Here is a 17,391-nt window from a genome sequence, read left to right on the forward strand (position 1 = left end):
TGGAAACTCAAAGAATTAAGGAGCAGAGAAGGCTACCGCGCTGAGCGCGCCAGAACACGCGCCGAGCGGGCACAAAACAGAGAGAACTCTCAGCCTTTGGAGCTTCACGCTGAGCGCGCAAGTAAAACGCGCTGAGCGCGCTCGAGGCCGAGAGCAATTGGAGCATCAGGGAAAGCACCCGCGCTGAGCGCGCAGCTTAACGCGCTGAGCGCGTAAAACCTAATCTGTCTCCCCAAATGCGTATAAAAGGCAAATTTTGAGGGTTTTCTCCCTCATTCACTCAGGGGCGCCTCCAGGAGCTGTGGAAGGGATTCCCAGAGCTTGGGAACGGCCATGGTGGATCATTCCTTCGGTTCTTCCTTTCCTCTTCCATCTCTATTTTATTTTTCTCCTCTTTGTTTTGAGAGGTTCTATCCTTTGTATTGGGGTTTTGATGTAACCAACAAACTTTATTGTAATCCTTTTGTGTTAATGATATATATATGTTTTGTTTCATTCTTTGTTGTGTATGATTCCATGCTTAATGCTTGCTTTGGCTTGATCACCCTTTGCATGATTTAAGGTTTCATTGAGTATTGGGAAATATCCTTGAAACTAGTTCTGAACATATGCCTAGTGGGAATTGTACCTAGGGATAGGGCTTGACCCATTAGTAGTCTTAAAACCCTAACCGGTAATGCGGGTGGAGGTATTGAGTACTCAAGGGATTGATATTCAATATTTTGCACCTAGGCTCTTTCTCTAAGGAATTAGGTCTGAGTAAATTTATGGTTGACTGAACAATGAATGTAACAAGAGACATAGGATTCACTAGTTTTTGTTTGGTGGAATCAAACCCCCACAACTTCAAGTGTCCATTTTACCATTTCTCACCCCATTTCATTTCTAATTCATTTATTTGTGTTTTAACAATTCCAGTAGTTTTGTTCTTAAATTCATATTCATATTTATTGGGATTGTTCTCAAGTCACAAGTAGCCAATGAATGCTTAGTTTACCTTCTAATCCCTGTGGATACGATATTTTTACTACTTGTACGGCCGGTACACTTGCCGTATTTGAGTCCGTTGAGGGAAGTAACCTAATCTATAATTATAATAAAAAGTACTTCAACGGAAATCTCAACAATTATCTACAGGGGAAGCACTATTGACAGCCACAGGCTTATATATTATGCAAGACAGCAGGGTCTTGACAAGCAACATGATCTAGTTGAAGAACTTGCCGTTGGCTACTTCACACAGGGAAAATACATTGGTGACCAGTAAGTGATTTTGTGTTTCCTTTTCCAGTGGGAAGGGGATGAGGTTCTATGTTTACAATAAGGGCTGTTTTATTGTTAACTTAGTTTTAATATACTGTCTACCAATTAGAAATAACTATATATGATTTTTAAAGTGATTATTACAGAAAGTTAACAATTTCAATTATATGGCAATTCCTACATGAATGACAGAGCAAAACTAAAACCATATAAAGTATATACTGTAGAGGTCTACAGTACATGTCCAATGGATCTCTAGATCAACACATACAAGCACTGTCATGGAAGAAAAGGCTAGAGATCTACATTGGAGCAGCGCGTGGACTACACTACCTTCACGCCGGAGCAAAGGTCACCATTTTTCACTGTAACATCAAATCTAAAAACTTTGTTTTGGATCACAACATGCACCCAAAACTCACGGATTTCGGCCTTAGCATACAGGGTGCACGTTTTACGTCAAAGCCTAAGCCAATTAAAGTATATACTGTAGGTAATTTTCTTATTTTATTAGTTTATTTACTACAATGGATTTTCATTTTTGTGAGTTAAACTAAGCTAATACTTTCACTTGAGTTTTTCAGGGACAATACCGTTACAGATAAATATGATGTTTTCTCATTTGGTGTTGTTCTACTAGAAGTTGTGTGGGGAAGAATAGTTTACGACATGGCAATAAGAGGAAATCTTTGGGAGAATCCTCTTGAGATGGATATTGATCCGAATATCAAAGGAAAGATTGCCCCAGAGTGTTTGCAAGTCTTTATAGATATCACCCTAAGATGTGTGAAGCATGATGCGGATGAGAGACCAACAATGGGTGAAGTAGAGGTGGAACTTGAGCATGTTCTGTCCTTGCAGGAACAAACAGATATCACAAACACTGATGCTCATTATAACTTATTGTCCAAAACCATTATTAAGCGATACAAGCAACGGGAAGATATCATACAAACCGATACTTATGGTAGCTTGGTAAGTGAGCCATTCATAAAAGACGATTCATAGGTAATTTGGTGAGCTCAAACCATGGGTTTTACCTTTTTGAGTCGATGCATATTTTTCCAGCAGTTAAGTTTAAATGATATATCTCTAGCTTTTTTACCAGTTCTCTCTTCTAGCATTTTAATTGTATCTGAAGCTGTCTTTGTAATTTTCTTGAATTAGTATAAATTTGAAAGCAGTAAAGGAATTCTTGTTTTGAGTCTGATATTTTTTCTCTTTCACTTGTGTATAAAGTCGACTCCATAACTCTACAAGACTACAAATTGATATAGAACTATAGAACACAATCGTATAAAAGAGATATTGCCTATTGTCTTCGATTTTCTTTGTCCAATCTTAGAAAAAAAAAATGAAAATTTGACAATAAAAAAATCCAATAGTACCTTTCATAAAGGAAAACTCGTTCAGCTACCATAATCAGTATTAATTTTATGATCTTCTGCTTAATTCTGTCATTTGGTTTGAAGCCGATCAAAAGGTTTCACAAATTGTTAGATAGAGGGTTTTCGAATTTCTAACTTATACAGGTTTGTATTATCTAACGGTGAAAATTTTCATGAATAACATATAAACAGTTAGAAAATAATAGTAACTTGCTGAGATATGATCCTTTTAGTTGTATACTGTACATAATTCAGATGCTTCGTAACTATCGCTTTATCAGCCAAAAAGAGCAAAGGGAATCTTCTCTTGTTTACCAGAAATGATTTAGAGATGCATCTTGATTAATTGTTAGCGAAGTATAGCAAAATGCAACCTGATATTCTGTCACAGTAGCTTCTGCCATATATTTTTGTTTTGCCTTGTTGCATACCTATCTTTGGATTTTATTGGTTCTTTTACTACTTTTATTACTATTTTCTAACATATTTCATCTATCTTCCATTTCTGGTTCTTAATTTATTCGTGTTTAACCATTTGGTTATAATTTATCCATAACTTTAATATATCTGCTTATCTTTTAATTGTTCTCTATGTAAACTTTTAAGGGTGATCATGTGATAGACTAATTAATTTGATTATCAATCTTAAGAGTCCGTGAGATTGCAAATAGAGTTTGGCCACAAGCCACTGATGTGAAATATAGCAGATTTTATACCGTGCAATTCACAGGTATTTATAGAGTTTATTGTTCACGAAGATGACCCGTAAATATCTGAGTTTCTTAAATATGTTACCAGACGATTCAATACCAGGTGATATATATGGAAAAGGGCTATATTAAAAGAAACAAATTTTATTTAGATAATTTCTATATCTTAATTTATGACTTTCAATTGAAAAATATCTTTGGTGTGAACTATAATATCCTAAGTTTTTTAAATTATTAAAATAATGTTTTAATTAATAAAAAAAGATTTTATAAAAAAAAATTAAAGGTTTTTAAGTAATTATGAGTTTTTTTATTAAATAAAAAAAGTTTGTGAAATTATTTGTTATAATAATTAGGTCCTAAATTATATTTTTGTTCTTTTATCTTATTTGTTAGATTCACCTTGATCTTTTATCTTTTAAAATTTTTATTTTGGTCCTTTATCTCTTAAATAATTTAATCATTTTGAATCATTTTTTGACTGATTCAAAAATTGAAATTCATTTCATTAGATTTATTTATATAAAAACTATTAAATGCATTTAAAGTTTAAACTAAAAGTGTTATATACATAGTGAAAATCGAAGATTTTAAAATATCTAATTTTATATTATTTTCTAGTTAATAATGGTATATATTTTTTACACAATTTTCACTATATTTGTAGCATTTTTTAATTCAAACATGAATTGCATTTTATGATTTTCAAATAGATGAATTTAATATTACAAATTTTACGTTTTAAATAAGTAAAAAATTTGATTCAAAATCATGCTGCAAAATTGAAAATAATTATTATTTTAAAAGGATCAACTTCATACAAATATAACAAAAAAAATAAAGGACAAAAATGAACATTTTAATAGATAAAGAACCAAACTAAATCTAAAAAGTAAGACAAATGACCAAAAGTATAATTTAAACTAATAATTATTAGAGATAAATATGTGTTTCACTTTTGTCCATGTATTTTGGTTATATATATTATGATTTTAATTAATGTGTGAAGGAAAGGATAGTTAACTTGGGATTGATCTTTTAATAAGAGGAGTTAAGTGTGGGATAAGAAGTTATGAGAGGTTATTATCAGTTTTCTTTTTGTAGGAGTACACTTGGAGGCTTGCGTGAATCATCTAGCATTCATTCAGGTAAGGAGAGTTCTCTTTATGAGGTGTAGGTTATCTGTTAAGTAGTGAGATTGACCTCAATCTAATTGTCAGTTCTTGGGAGAATTCATGGTTTGATTTATACATTGAAAATTTGTACTTCGTATGATTTGTATGTGTTTTGTGGGTTATTTGTGAATATGTGAGTATCTGTAGTGCGCGTAGAAACCCTTGATTCATAGAGGGAAAATATTAGGGATAACAATGGGATCCTATAGGGCTGTGGGGCAAGTAGTAGGATACCTATCCCTATCGCATTGAAAAAAAAAATAATTTCATACTCACCTCATACCGACATAGGAATCCGATAAGCAGGTACTCACAAATTTTATAAATACCCACAAATATTCATATGAATATTTGTGATTTTTTTAAAAAAATAAAAGTATTACAAATAACTTTAAACTTGTATTATATTGAAATATTAAAGATAAAAAAAATTGACATTAGTTTTTGAATTTGCAATCAATTTTTATTTTTAAAATATTAAAAATAATATAAAAAAATACAAGATAAAAATATGGATATTTAAGTAATTTTATTTAACAAATACTTACAGGTATGGATACTACCAAAATCATCCCACTCCCGCCTTGTTTATAAACAAAGAAAAATACTCATATTCGTTACTTGTGAGTATCCATTTATTATTCTTAGCTGATTTTATTCGTGGGTATGTTAAGTCTCAATTTTACCTCTTTTTGGATGAGACTTATTGAACAAATTCCACTCATCCTTTGAACTATTGCAATATAATTGTTCTCTTTTTGGTTCATTTTGTGTGCAGATATAACTAACCCAAATTCATCTAACAATACCTTAATCTACCTCATTTTTTGTGCAGGTATTGAGGAATAGTGGAAAGTTGAAGACTCTTAGGATTGGAAACCTAAGAAGCTAAGGAGCAGAGAAGAGGTTCTGCGCCGGGCTCAATATAACCCGCGCTGGGCGTGACAAAAACAGAGTATTTCATCTCTGCCAGTTATATTGCGCCGGGCGCAAAAGGAATTGAGCCGGGCGCAAAAGGAATTAAGCCGGGCGCAAAAGGAATTGCGCCGGGCTTGTGTTGAGACAGAGAGTGCTTGACTTCTCTGGAAGAACTTGCGCCAGGCGCGAATAATTGTGCGCCGGGCGCGGAACCCTAATCTGATCTCCCAGGCTCGTATTTGAAGCCATTTTCGGGGATCTTTCTCTCCATTCTCACATTGGGCGCCTCCAGGAGCTGCGGAAGGGATTCCCAGGGCTTGGGATCGTTCGTGTGCGGATCTTTCCTTCGGTTCTTCATCCTCCTTTCATCTCTATTTTGTATTTGCCCTCTTTGTTGAGTGGTTTCACCCATTTTGTGGGGTTAGATGTAACCAACGTACTCTATTGTAATCTTTACGGTTTTAATGATATATATACATGTTGTTTCATTCTTTGTTGTGTTTGTTTCTATTCTTAATGCTTGCTTTGGATTGATCACCCTTTGCATAATTTAAGGTTCCATGGGTATTGGAAAATAACCGTTGAAACTAGTTCTGAAACATATGCCTAGTGGTGATTGTATCTAGGGATAGAGCTTGACCCATTAGTAGTCTTAAACCCTAGCCCGTAATGCGGGTGTAGATATTGGGTACTCAAGGGATTGATATTCAATATCCGCACCTAGGCTCTTTCTCTAAGGGATTAGGTTTGAGTAAACTCTTGGATTGACTAAGCAATGAATTCAACAATAGATTAAGGATACATTAGTGTTACGTTCGGTGAAATCTGACCCCCACAACCTCACAATACCACAATACCATTCCTTACCTTTTCCACTCACAAAACAATATTTATTTACAGCTTTCATTCCAATAGTCACAACTTTGAATTCACTGCACAAACTATGAAATTGGAATTATTCTTTAGTCACGAATAGTCAATAAATGCTTATTTTACCTTCTAATCCCTGTGGATACGATATTTTTACTACTTGAACGGCCGGTATACTTGCCGTCTTTGAGACCGTTGATAGAATTAAACGAATTTACAAATATTAACAAAAGTGTTTCAACGGAAAGCTCAACAGGGTACGAACTCTTTGGTCATTCCTAGAAAAGATTGATAAAATTAATGATGAATTGTGAAAGTAATGCATGTGTTTGGTTAATTGATGGTATAAGAGTATGTTTTAAGTATTAATTATGTTTTTAATCGATTGAATTGAAAGAATTGAGTTGGTGTGAGTTGTGTGATTTTCATACTTTGTTATTGTGAATTTTTTTCCTAGATATCAAATGGCACGTATGTGCACCACGTTCCACACCCATGCAACCAAAGTTAAAATTTCCCCATGTAAAATAATAATTAGCAGGAGGGTGCACCTACTTGCACACATGTGAAAATATTCAAAATAATTTAATTAGTGATAAGTGTCTATTTTATCTAAAATATATGATCATTTTGACACTTATCTAACTTGAGTTAATAGGTTTTTTCTTTAATTTAATTAGTATCATTTTTACTTATAAGATTTTACTCTTTTGACACTTATTTAACTAGTTTTAAAAGAAAACCTAATTTCAACCCCCTAAAATAATAAAACTCAAAAGGATGTGTAAATAAGTTAGTTTGTAAAGAGTTATAAATTTTGGACTAATAAACTTTTATTTTTCATACAGATTTGATCAAGTCCCAAGGCCTCCAAAACTTACAAAATTGGTCAACCAATTCATATGCACTCAATGGATCAAAGACAGAGCAAGAATTTGTTGTAGAGTAAATCCGCTCAACCATTTAGAAATGGTTAAGAAGATTTGGCCCAAAAAAGCGAGAAAAATTCATTTTAAAAAGGGCTCAACAGACTACAAAGAGCTTAGTGAATGGAGTTTTCTTCACCATGAAGAATTCTAAAACTCGCTCAGTCATTTAGAAAGGACTGAGTGAATTGCTCACTTACAACACACTTTATTTTATTTTCATGGACATATATAAAGAATTAGAGAGAGAAAAAGAAAGAGGAGAACAAAAACAAAGAGAGAACAACACTTTGAAGAAGGAGGAAAGCTTCAAGACTATCTAGAGACACAGATCTTGAGTTTAATCTTTTATTTCTATGCTTTCATTATACATGGAGATTGCTCTCACTACCATGAGTAGCTAATCTTTTTCTTTGTTGGAATTGAATGTAAAAAAACTAAATTTTTGACAAACATTAAATTTACAAATAATTTGTATAATTTATATAAATTTGAAAATTATAAATTTTCCACGTATAATTTCAGAAAAATTTTAAGATTATTTATTTGTAATTTAACATAATATTTCATTTTTTAATATTTCTAATATTTCTAATATACAAATATTAATATAAAGTATTTTGTATAATTAATATAATTTTTAAAATTTTACCTATAAATTCAATAATTATTTTACAATCATTTAATTTTAATATTTAATGAAATTTTATAATTTTTTTAACATCTAAAAGTTATATTATAAACTCTTATATATATTAAATATGAACGACTATCTTACACGAAAGTATTTTTAAATTTTTCTTTTACATGAATATTTTTATAGATTTGCTTAACTATATATCTTATTTTATTTTTATTTATCATAATTATTTATGAATTAAAATTTAATATTTTCAAAATAAATTATCAATAGATAAAAAACAATTTTATGCTACAATAGAAATTATTTATCATAAATTTAAAATATAATTTATATGTTTAAAAATACTTATTTATTCAAATTTTAAATATAATTTATATATTCAAAAATAATATTTATTTGTTTACATAATTTATTATAAATTTTAGGTTTAAATATGTTTTTAATCCCTCAAATTTAAGATAAATTTATTGTTGGTCCCTTAAATTTAAAACAATTATTTTTAGTCCCTAAAATTTTTAAAAATTTTGTTTTAGTCCCTCAGATGATCAATAACATATCTAAAAATGACAAATTAAGACAGTTATGTAATAATATTAGATTTAATGTGATATTTTCACTTACAGGGACACTAATAAATAAATTTTATGCAATAATGTTTGATAAATTTTTAACAAAATTTGAATATAAAGACTAAAATAAGATTTTTTGAAATTACAGGAATTAAAAATAATAATTTTAATTTTGAGGGATCAAAAATAAATTTACCCTAAATTTAAGGGACTAAAAACATATTTTAGCCTAAATTTTAATTATATATAATAAATATTTGATCAGTTTATAATACATAAAATAAAAAATATTTTTAGATGATAATTTATTTTAAAATATATTTTATAATAAAAATTATAAATATAACATAAATCTTTCGATCTTTCCTATTTTAATTTTTTTTAATCAACATATATAATCTTATTATTTTGATTTTTTTAATCGACGTATATAATAAATAAAAAATACAAAAAGTAAACATGTATGTTACAAATGTTATTTTATTAAAAATTAATTTTTTTAACATATTACATTATATATGTGAGTATTAATATATATATATATATGTTATAATTTAAATTTTAAAATTTTAATTTGTTATTAAGGAATATTTTTTTATTATATAAAAAAATTAATTTCCTTTAAAATTTGATAGACATCAAATAAATAAATATTTTCTTTAAATTTATATTTTATACATATAATAATTTAAACATATATATTTATTTTATTAAAATATAATTTTATTTTTTAAAATATATTATTTTTTGAATAAAAAAAATATGTGTATTGCGGGCACCACTACACATAACGTAGATCCGTGCCTGGCTATAGTTTATCCTATTCATGACCTTAATATCTCTGGTTGTCTTTTAATTGTTCTCTATGTAAACATGTGATAGACAAATTAATTTGATTATGAAGGAACAATTGGGGAGGACTAAGGAGGCTGATATTCAACTTTCTTGATATTCAGCAGTTAAGCATTAGTTAGGTCAATATTTGTAGTATGGCTAGAAAAATTACTTTATATATCAGATGAGATAATGACTTCTCCCTGCCCATCAATGTAGTTTCAATGGATATAATCTTTGTAAAAAAGTTGATTTCCTATTGAATATGATAAGATTATAAGTAACTATGCAATTTATACTTTTTTTTCCCAATTGCATTTGTGATTTCTTTTCAACTGTTTTATAATGAGACAAAATTATTCAAAATCACGACACATCTTTGAGCCAATAATATAATTTTTGTACTGTACCTTTGTTCTATTTTTTTTAAAAGATTTTTAGGGTTTCATTTTAAAGGGCACTAAAAATCCCCTTTACAATGTCTGTTTGGTTAGATTTTAATAATGCTCTAAATCTAACTATGGAAGAATAATTCTTGCTAATAGTTATATTTAGTGTTATCTGACTCAACTCGGGCCAGCTGAATTATAGATCAAACCGATTTGACTCGATTGGACTAGCCAACACAAACATATAATTATAACAGAAAAAGTATATATCATTTAATTGATTGCAATGAGGTTAGCGTCAAGCTAACCACTACAATCAAACCAGTGTTGTGACTAACAGTAACTTGTGAACTCTAACATATAAGAAAATTCAATTATTTTACAACTTACATGTGCGTACGATCACTATCCATTTTTATGAGAAAAATGAAAAGAGAAGCATCATTGTGTCGGAGATAAGGTTATTATTATGAGAAATTGGATAGTGAAAGGAGGCACCTTTCCAGCAAAAAAGCAAAAGCATAAAGGTAGAAAATTAGAAATAAAGAATGTATGAGTAAAAGATGGAGTGAGAAAGAAGAATTGGAGATTGCTGTAGTCTATATAGGATCCACATCCACTCTAGAGGTGAATGTTTTTGGTAAGTGACAGGGAAGTAGTACTAGTAAGTTTCAGAATAATAATGTTTGTGAAATGTTGTTTTGGCGAGGGAAATTCAAGTGGTAGTGGCAGAGGGTATCCAACAGTAATCCAAGAGCTGTGCCGTCCTTTTTCTCTGTCTGATCTTAAGAAAGCAACCAACAACTTTGATGAAAAGAGAATAATTGCAAGAGAAGGATTTGGTGAAGTATACAAAGGTTATTTCCGACATAATGATGCTTCTCATTATGAACTCGCAGTGAAGCGATTTAATATTGTGACAAAATATCGTGAACGGGAAGAACAGTTCAAGAATGAAATAGAGTTGCTCTGCCAGCTTGGTCACCCTAATATCATCTCTCTTATAGGATTCTGCAACCACAAAGATGAGAAGATTGGTGTGTTCGAGTACATGTCCAATGGATCTCTAGATCAACACCTGCATGCACTGTCATGGAAGGAAAGGCTAGAGATATGCATTGGAGCAGCGCGTGGACTACACTACCTTCACGCCGGATTGAAGCGCACCATCATTCACCATAATATCAAACCTAGCAACATTCTTTTGGATCACAACATGCACCCAAAAATCACGAATTTCGACCTTAGCGTAAAGGGAGCACATTTTATGACAAAGCCTAAACCAATTCAAGTATTGCCTAGAGGTAATATTTTATTTCTTCATGAGCCTACTTACTACGATCCATTTTCATTTTTGTCACTTAAACTAACCTAATACTTACTTTTATAGGTACTGTTGGCTACGCAGCTCCGGAGCATGTCATGGAAGGTACCGTGACAGATAAATGTGATGTTTACTCATTTGGTATAGTTCTACTAGATGTTGTGTGGAGAAGAACAATTTTCGACATTGTAAGAGAAGGAGAAGCAAGAGATTTTCTGGAGAAGCCTGTTGAGGAGAATATTGATCCAAATATGATTGGTAAGATTGCACCGGAGTGTTGGCAAGTGTTTGCAGATATGATGGTAAGATGCTTGGAATATGAAGCTGATGAGAGACCAACAATGGGTGAAGTAGAGGTGGAACTTGAGCGTGCTTTGTCGTTACAAGAACAACAAGATATCGCAAACACCAACGGTTCTTATACCTTAATTTCCACCACCATTATTCCCAGCGAAGATATATGGGTGAATATATGGGTGAACGGCGGAACCGATTCTATTATAGCGATTCTGAATAGTATTGTATCCGTAGGTGATCAGACTAGCTGAGCTAAATGACTAAATGTTTATCTTTTGAGTCAAAACATGTTAGGATTCATCCCAAGTCCCACATCGGTAAAATGAAGGAACATTGGCCACTTTATAAGTGTCCACCATTCCACATAGTATGAGGCCTTTTGGGAAGGAGCCCAAAAACAAAACCGTGCGGGCTTGGGCCCAAAGCGGACAATATCATACTATGGTGGAGGAACGGGTGGACTAGCAGGCCGTACAAGTGGTATTTTATTCTCTTTTAATGCCAGTTGCCTAACAAAAACAGTCACATAGTAAGTTTTTTATTTGATCCCTGGTTCTGATATTGATTTTACCGTGAGTTGTCATTAATAATCATGTATTAGTAGCAATGAAAGAACTAGTATTGTTTCACCTCTTTCGTCGTCACAGCTAAGCTATAGAGTGGACAGCACATACCACCTCCCTCATTATTCTTAATTCAATTCTTCTTTCTCACTCCATCTTTTGCACATTATTTCTTTATTTCTTTACTACCTTAATGCTTTTGCTTTTTTTGCTAAAAAGGTCCCACACACATAAATTAAGGTCGGTTGGTCAAAATAAAATATGAAATTTTAAATATTCAAACGACAAAACCTTCTTCTGGCCCTACAAATATTGGAGAAAGAAAGCCCGTGAAAGAATCATTGCCTAAGCAACATAAAGATGCCAAATGGACTATCTGCTCTTCTAAATTTTGACTACAATATCATCTGACATAGCACTCTAAGATTGGGTGAGAGTAATGTGCATAGTTTGGTTCCAAAATTGCATCTACTTATCGATTTACTCTTTCTTCAATGACTGCTTCAAGTATATAATTATTTTGTCTCTGTAGGCGGTGCAATTACTTTTGCAACTGAATCATATTGATTCCTAGGTTTTAAATACCGATTAGAAAGGCTATATAAATGAAGTCTTTGGGTTGTTATGCTTGAGGCATATATATGTTAACAATTAGCTATCAATTATCATCTAGTATAATTAGAAATACATAAGAAAGAATAATTTAATTTACAACGGTAGAATTAGTCTTAGGAAGGATACATATTATTGTATATCCGGGGTTCTTTATACATTATCCATTATTATTAAAGTCAACAAAGACTTTTAATAATTATTCATCTAAATTCTAAACATTTATTAAATGAATTATCCAGATTAAATTCTTATTCTGATTTCTGTAGTCTGTACCTTAGTTTTGTCCTACACTTTATTGTCTCTGTTTTACCAGCCTTAACTTTTGAACAAACGTGTACCTTTAGGAAATTTGGATCGTAGTTCAAAAGGAAAATAAATAGAACTGTCTGGGGACATTAGGAGGAAATATGACTGATGAGTAATATTTTCTTTTTTCTTAAAAATAAAAGGTAACAGATTATTGTTCTTCCTTTTCATAGCAATCTTACTTGATAAGTACTTGTTATGTTGTGAAGATATTGCAGATACAGCAGGATCATGAGTGAGGCTTCTGAAAAGAAAGTTGTAAGAATTGATATTAGTTCTGATACTGTATGTTGTTGCCATCACTCTATATTTAGCTTCTATTGAGGACTTTGCCACCACATGTTGCCTATTTGTTCTCCAAGATATAGGTGAACCACCAAATTTGATTAAGTACCATGTACAGATCTCCTAGTGAATGGACAACCACCCTAATTTGTGTCATAGTATGTCTCTAATTTCGAATTGTCATTACTTGCAATATCTCTTGTCCTGGTGTCATTTTCAAGTATCTAAGTACTCTATCCACAACATTCATGTGCACTTGCTTGGACTTTGTCATAAATTGGCATAGAGTGATGTCTGCATATGTAATCTCTGGTCTTGTTATGGTCAAATACAACAACGTTAACCTTTGATATCTTGTTGCATCCACGTCTAGATCTTCTTCCCTTACTCGCAAGTTACAATTCTACTCCATTGAAAATTTTCTTGGTCTACAATTTTCCATCCTAGTCTCCTTAAGGATGTCTAAAGTATATTTTCCCTAATTCATAACTATTCCTTGTGATGATCTTGCCACTTCTATGCCTAGAAAGCATTTTAATGGTCCCAAGTCCTTGATACTAAACTCCTTATCGATATACAACTTTTCTTGTTCATGAACTTATGATCATTCCTGAATAATATAACATCAGCTACACAGATTAATGCAGTGAGGAATGTCCCTTTCTCATTAAAAATGAAGAGTAAATGATCAGGCCTAAACTTCCTGAAACAAATCTTATAATCAATGCGCTAGTGAATTTTTTATACCAACTCTTGGAAGCTTGGTGTAATTGATGAGGTTTTAAGGCAAGCACACCAAGTAACTATAGAGTAAGAATTAAATACAGGTTGTTGAAACTTAGGTAAATACTTATAATTTATGATATCCTAATAAAAGCTTGAAATAGAAAGATTCATAGATATTATAAACATGATGTTCATATTTCAATGTTGGAATTATAAAAAGTTATCAACAAAGTAGTAGTAAAACTGAAAGAGAACAACATGCAAAGCTGATGGGATTGAGTCTCACTAATCTCACCCTTATGTTCTCCTAAGATTATCTATATTTGATTTCTATCATCCAATATTATTGAGTTCATTATAATCATTCTAAATCAAGTCTTTACATTTAGAGTTTCTAAGGAGTCTAACTCAATAAATAATTCTTCTATTTATCAAAGATATCAAAGATGAGTAACAAAGTCAACTTAACATTAAGAACAGAATCAAAATCACTAACACTAAATAATAGATTATCATATATATAAATCAAAAGGAGTACATGAAAATTTGATGGATTGTTCAACACCAACAAAAAGAAAAGTTAGTCACTCATGGTGGTGAGAGCTAATCCAAAATATATGGAGAAGGTGTAGAAGAAAGAAAGAGAGATCCTAGAACCTCGTTCTCAACTGATTCTTGGACTCCTTACTAGCTCCTTATTTTTCGCAAAGTCTTCAATCTATTCCCCTCTTTTTCTCCTCCCAATTCCTTCTATATGTGCATCAAAATAAAATAGAATATGAAGGAGAAAGAGTAAACAGCTTAATCTTTTCTAAAAGGTTGAGTGGTTTGGAGGATTTTTCATGGTAAAGCAACTTCAATAGCAGCCCTTTTAATTAAATTTGCTAAACTCCTAGAAAACCAAAAATATACACTTCTCTATATGTAAAAAAAAATTATATCTTCTTTGAATAATTATACATTACTATACATAATTTTTCAATATTGTGTATGTATATAACTATTAGAGATACGAAACGTGTCGGTTACTCTAGTATCAATAACAAAAGTAAAGAATCCCCTAAGTTGTCCTCAGTCATGGTATTTAATTAATTATTTTGCGGAGCAACTTGACCTTATTATTAATTGAAAAGCGAAGGAAGGTAGTGAGAAGTTATCCTAATTGATAATTTAATATTGATTTTGATGTATGCCGAATGGATGAAAGTACAGGGAAGCTGCAACCAAACGCGTAAATACAGGACGAGCATATGAAGATTGGAGTGCAGAGTAAAGGTAAAGTTTCTTTGTGGTGTCACAATAATAATGTTTCTGAAATGTTTTGGCGACAGAAATTCAAGTGGTGCTGGTAGAGGGTATCCCACAGTAATCGAAGAGCTGTGCCGTCCATTTTCTTGGGCTGAAATTAAGAAAGCAACCAACAACTTTGATGAAAAGAGAATAATTGGAGATGGAGAATTTAGTAAAGCATATAAAGGTTATCTTAAACGCAATGATGGTACTGATTATGCAGTTGCAGTGAAGCGATTTAAAGTGGAACGCCCTGATGGATGGGGAGAGTTCATGACTGAGGTAGAGTTGCACTGCCAGCTTCATCACCCTCATATAATCTCTCTTATAGGATTCTGCATCCACAAAAAAGAAAAGATTATCGTGTTCGAGTACATGCCCAATGGATCTCTACATGGACACCTGCAAGGTGGGGAACTGTCATGGAAGAAAAGGCTAGAGATTTGCATAGGAGCAGCACGTGGACTACACTACCTTCAAGCAGGAGCTAAGCGTACCATCATTCACCGTCACATCAAACCTAGCTACATTCTTTTGGACCACAACATGCACCCAAAACTCGTAGGTTTCGGCCTTAGCATACAAGGAGCACGTTTTATGTCAAAGCCTAAACCAATTCAATTAGACATTATTAGAGGTAATATTTTGTTTTATGAGCTTACTTATTACAATCAATTTTCATTTTTGTCACTTAAACTAAGTTAATACCTTCACATATAGGTACTCTTGGCTACGCAGCGCCGGAGTCTTACCAGAAAGGTATCGTGACAGATAAAAGTGATGTTTACTCGTTTGGTATAGTTCTACTAGAAGTTGTGTGGGGAAGAGGAATTTACGACATTGTAAGAGAAGGAGAAGCAAGAGATTTTCTGGAGAAGCCTGTTGAGGAGAAAATTGATCCAAATATGATTGGTAAGATTGCACCGGAGTGTTGGCAAGTGTTTGCAGATATGACGGTAAGATGCTTGGAATATGAAGCTGATGAGAGACCAACAATGGGTGAAGTAGAGGTGGAACTTGAGCGTGCTTTGTCGCTACAAGAACAACAAGATATCGCAAACACCAACGGTCCTTATACCTTAATTTCCACCACCATTATTCCCTTGGATGATAGATTCTATATATGATAGCCATTCTGAACAAAGTATTGTATCCGTAAGTTATCTGACTAGCTGCTAAATGTTTGTCTTTTGAGTCAAACAGTCACATAGTAAGCTTTTGGGGGATCAAGTTTAATTGAGATACTTGTTTTTTATTTATTCAGATATTGATTTTACCGTAAGTTGTCACATTGTAAGCTTTTGGAAGAACCATTATTGCTTCACCTCTTTCGTCTTCACAGCTAAGCTATAGAGTGGGCAGCACATACCACCTCCTTGATTATTCTTTACTCAATTCTTTTTCTCACTCCATCTTTTGCACATGATTTCTTCATTTCTTTTCTACCTTAATGCATTTGCTTTTTTTGCTAAAAAGGTCCCACACACATAAATTAAGGTCGGTCCGTCAACATAAAATATGAAATCTTTTTTCCGTTTTATAACAAGTATCATTTTAAGGTATTTTAAAAAAATATCAAAGATGCTCATATGTAGGGATGACAATGAATTCTATGAGGCGGGTAATAGTAAATATGTTTTTGTTCCGGATGAAAATTGATTTCATACCCACCTTCATATCTACGCGAGTATCTATTAAGCGAGTATTCATGAATTTCTTGAATACTTACGGATATCTATGAATATTTATAAATTTTTTAAGAAATTAAAAAAATTATAGTACAAATAATTTTAAGTTTATATTTAATGTCATTGAAATATTAAAAATAAAAATTTAATGTTAATTTTAAACTTGTATTTAACGTTAATTTTGTTGAAATAATAATAAAAATATAAGATAATCAATAACTTAAAATACATTAATCTCACAAGTAAATGAAAGTCTCATATCACAAAGATGAGATAGTACAGTTTTAGGGTTATGTAGTACAAAGATAATTAGGATATTTAAGAAATATTATTAAACGAGTACCCGCGGGTATGAATTATCATCATACTCACCCTCGTCCCGTTTATAAACATGTAAAAATTTATCCGTTCCCATTATCCGTGGGTATCCAATTAGTTAGCTTATCTATTTATTATCTGTAGTGAATTTTACTCGCAGATACCCACGGGTGTAAATATTTTTGTGATCTTTATTCATATGAAAAAAGATTTTCAAATTTCCCAAAAAAAAAAAAAAGACTTGTAAGAAATGAATTTTCAAGTTTTATTTATAAAATTTGTGTAGAAAAAATT

At 31.8% G+C, this 17,391-nt stretch overlaps 2 protein-coding genes and 1 long non-coding RNA gene across 3 annotated transcripts; all 3 read left to right on the forward strand.

Moving 5' to 3' along the window:
• The first annotated feature begins 1,072 nt into the window (after nt 1-1,072).
• LOC109800751 (uncharacterized) lies at nt 1,073-5,957 on the forward strand. The gene is made up of 4 exons (XR_014433413.1): nt 1,073-1,263; nt 1,456-1,756; nt 1,848-4,509; nt 5,372-5,957. It is a non-coding gene; the product is annotated as an uncharacterized LOC109800751 (long non-coding RNA).
• Nucleotides 5,958-10,111: 4,154 nt separating this feature from the next.
• Nucleotides 10,112-11,935, forward strand: LOC109797893 (receptor-like protein kinase FERONIA). The gene is made up of 2 exons (XM_020358056.3): nt 10,112-10,989; nt 11,076-11,935. The coding sequence occupies exons 1-2, from the start codon at nt 10,317-10,319 to the stop codon at nt 11,555-11,557; spliced, it is 1,155 nt and encodes a 384-aa protein (XP_020213645.1). The 5' UTR covers nt 10,112-10,316; the 3' UTR covers nt 11,558-11,935.
• A 3,002-nt stretch (nt 11,936-14,937) lies between these two features.
• Nucleotides 14,938-16,486, forward strand: LOC109796257 (receptor-like protein kinase FERONIA). Its single transcript, XM_020355942.3, has 2 exons — nt 14,938-15,728; nt 15,812-16,486. Exons 1-2 carry the CDS (start codon nt 15,107-15,109, stop codon nt 16,216-16,218), a joined length of 1,029 nt encoding a protein of 342 aa, XP_020211531.2. The 5' UTR covers nt 14,938-15,106; the 3' UTR covers nt 16,219-16,486.
• The last annotated feature ends 905 nt before the right edge of the window (nt 16,487-17,391 follow it).

The sequence above is a fragment of the Cajanus cajan genome, chromosome 4 (genome assembly GCF_000230855.2).
Source record: "Cajanus cajan strain Asha chromosome 4, NIPB_CcT2T_4, whole genome shotgun sequence".
Classification (NCBI taxonomy): Eukaryota; Viridiplantae; Streptophyta; class Magnoliopsida; order Fabales; family Fabaceae; genus Cajanus; species Cajanus cajan.

Bases quoted from the DNA above. Each gene is read 5' to 3' on its own strand.
- LOC109797893 (XM_020358056.3), top strand. From the start codon at position 10,317: ATGTTTTTGGTAAGTGACAGGGAAGTAGTACTAGTAAGTTTCAGAATA. The intron at 10,990-11,075 runs GTAATATTTTAT...TTACTTTTATAG, and splicing joins AATTCAAGTATTGCCTAGAG to GTACTGTTGGCTACGCAGCT.
- LOC109796257 (XM_020355942.3), top strand. From the start codon at position 15,107: ATGTTTCTGAAATGTTTTGGCGACAGAAATTCAAGTGGTGCTGGTAGA. The intron at 15,729-15,811 runs GTAATATTTTGT...CTTCACATATAG, and splicing joins TCAATTAGACATTATTAGAG to GTACTCTTGGCTACGCAGCG.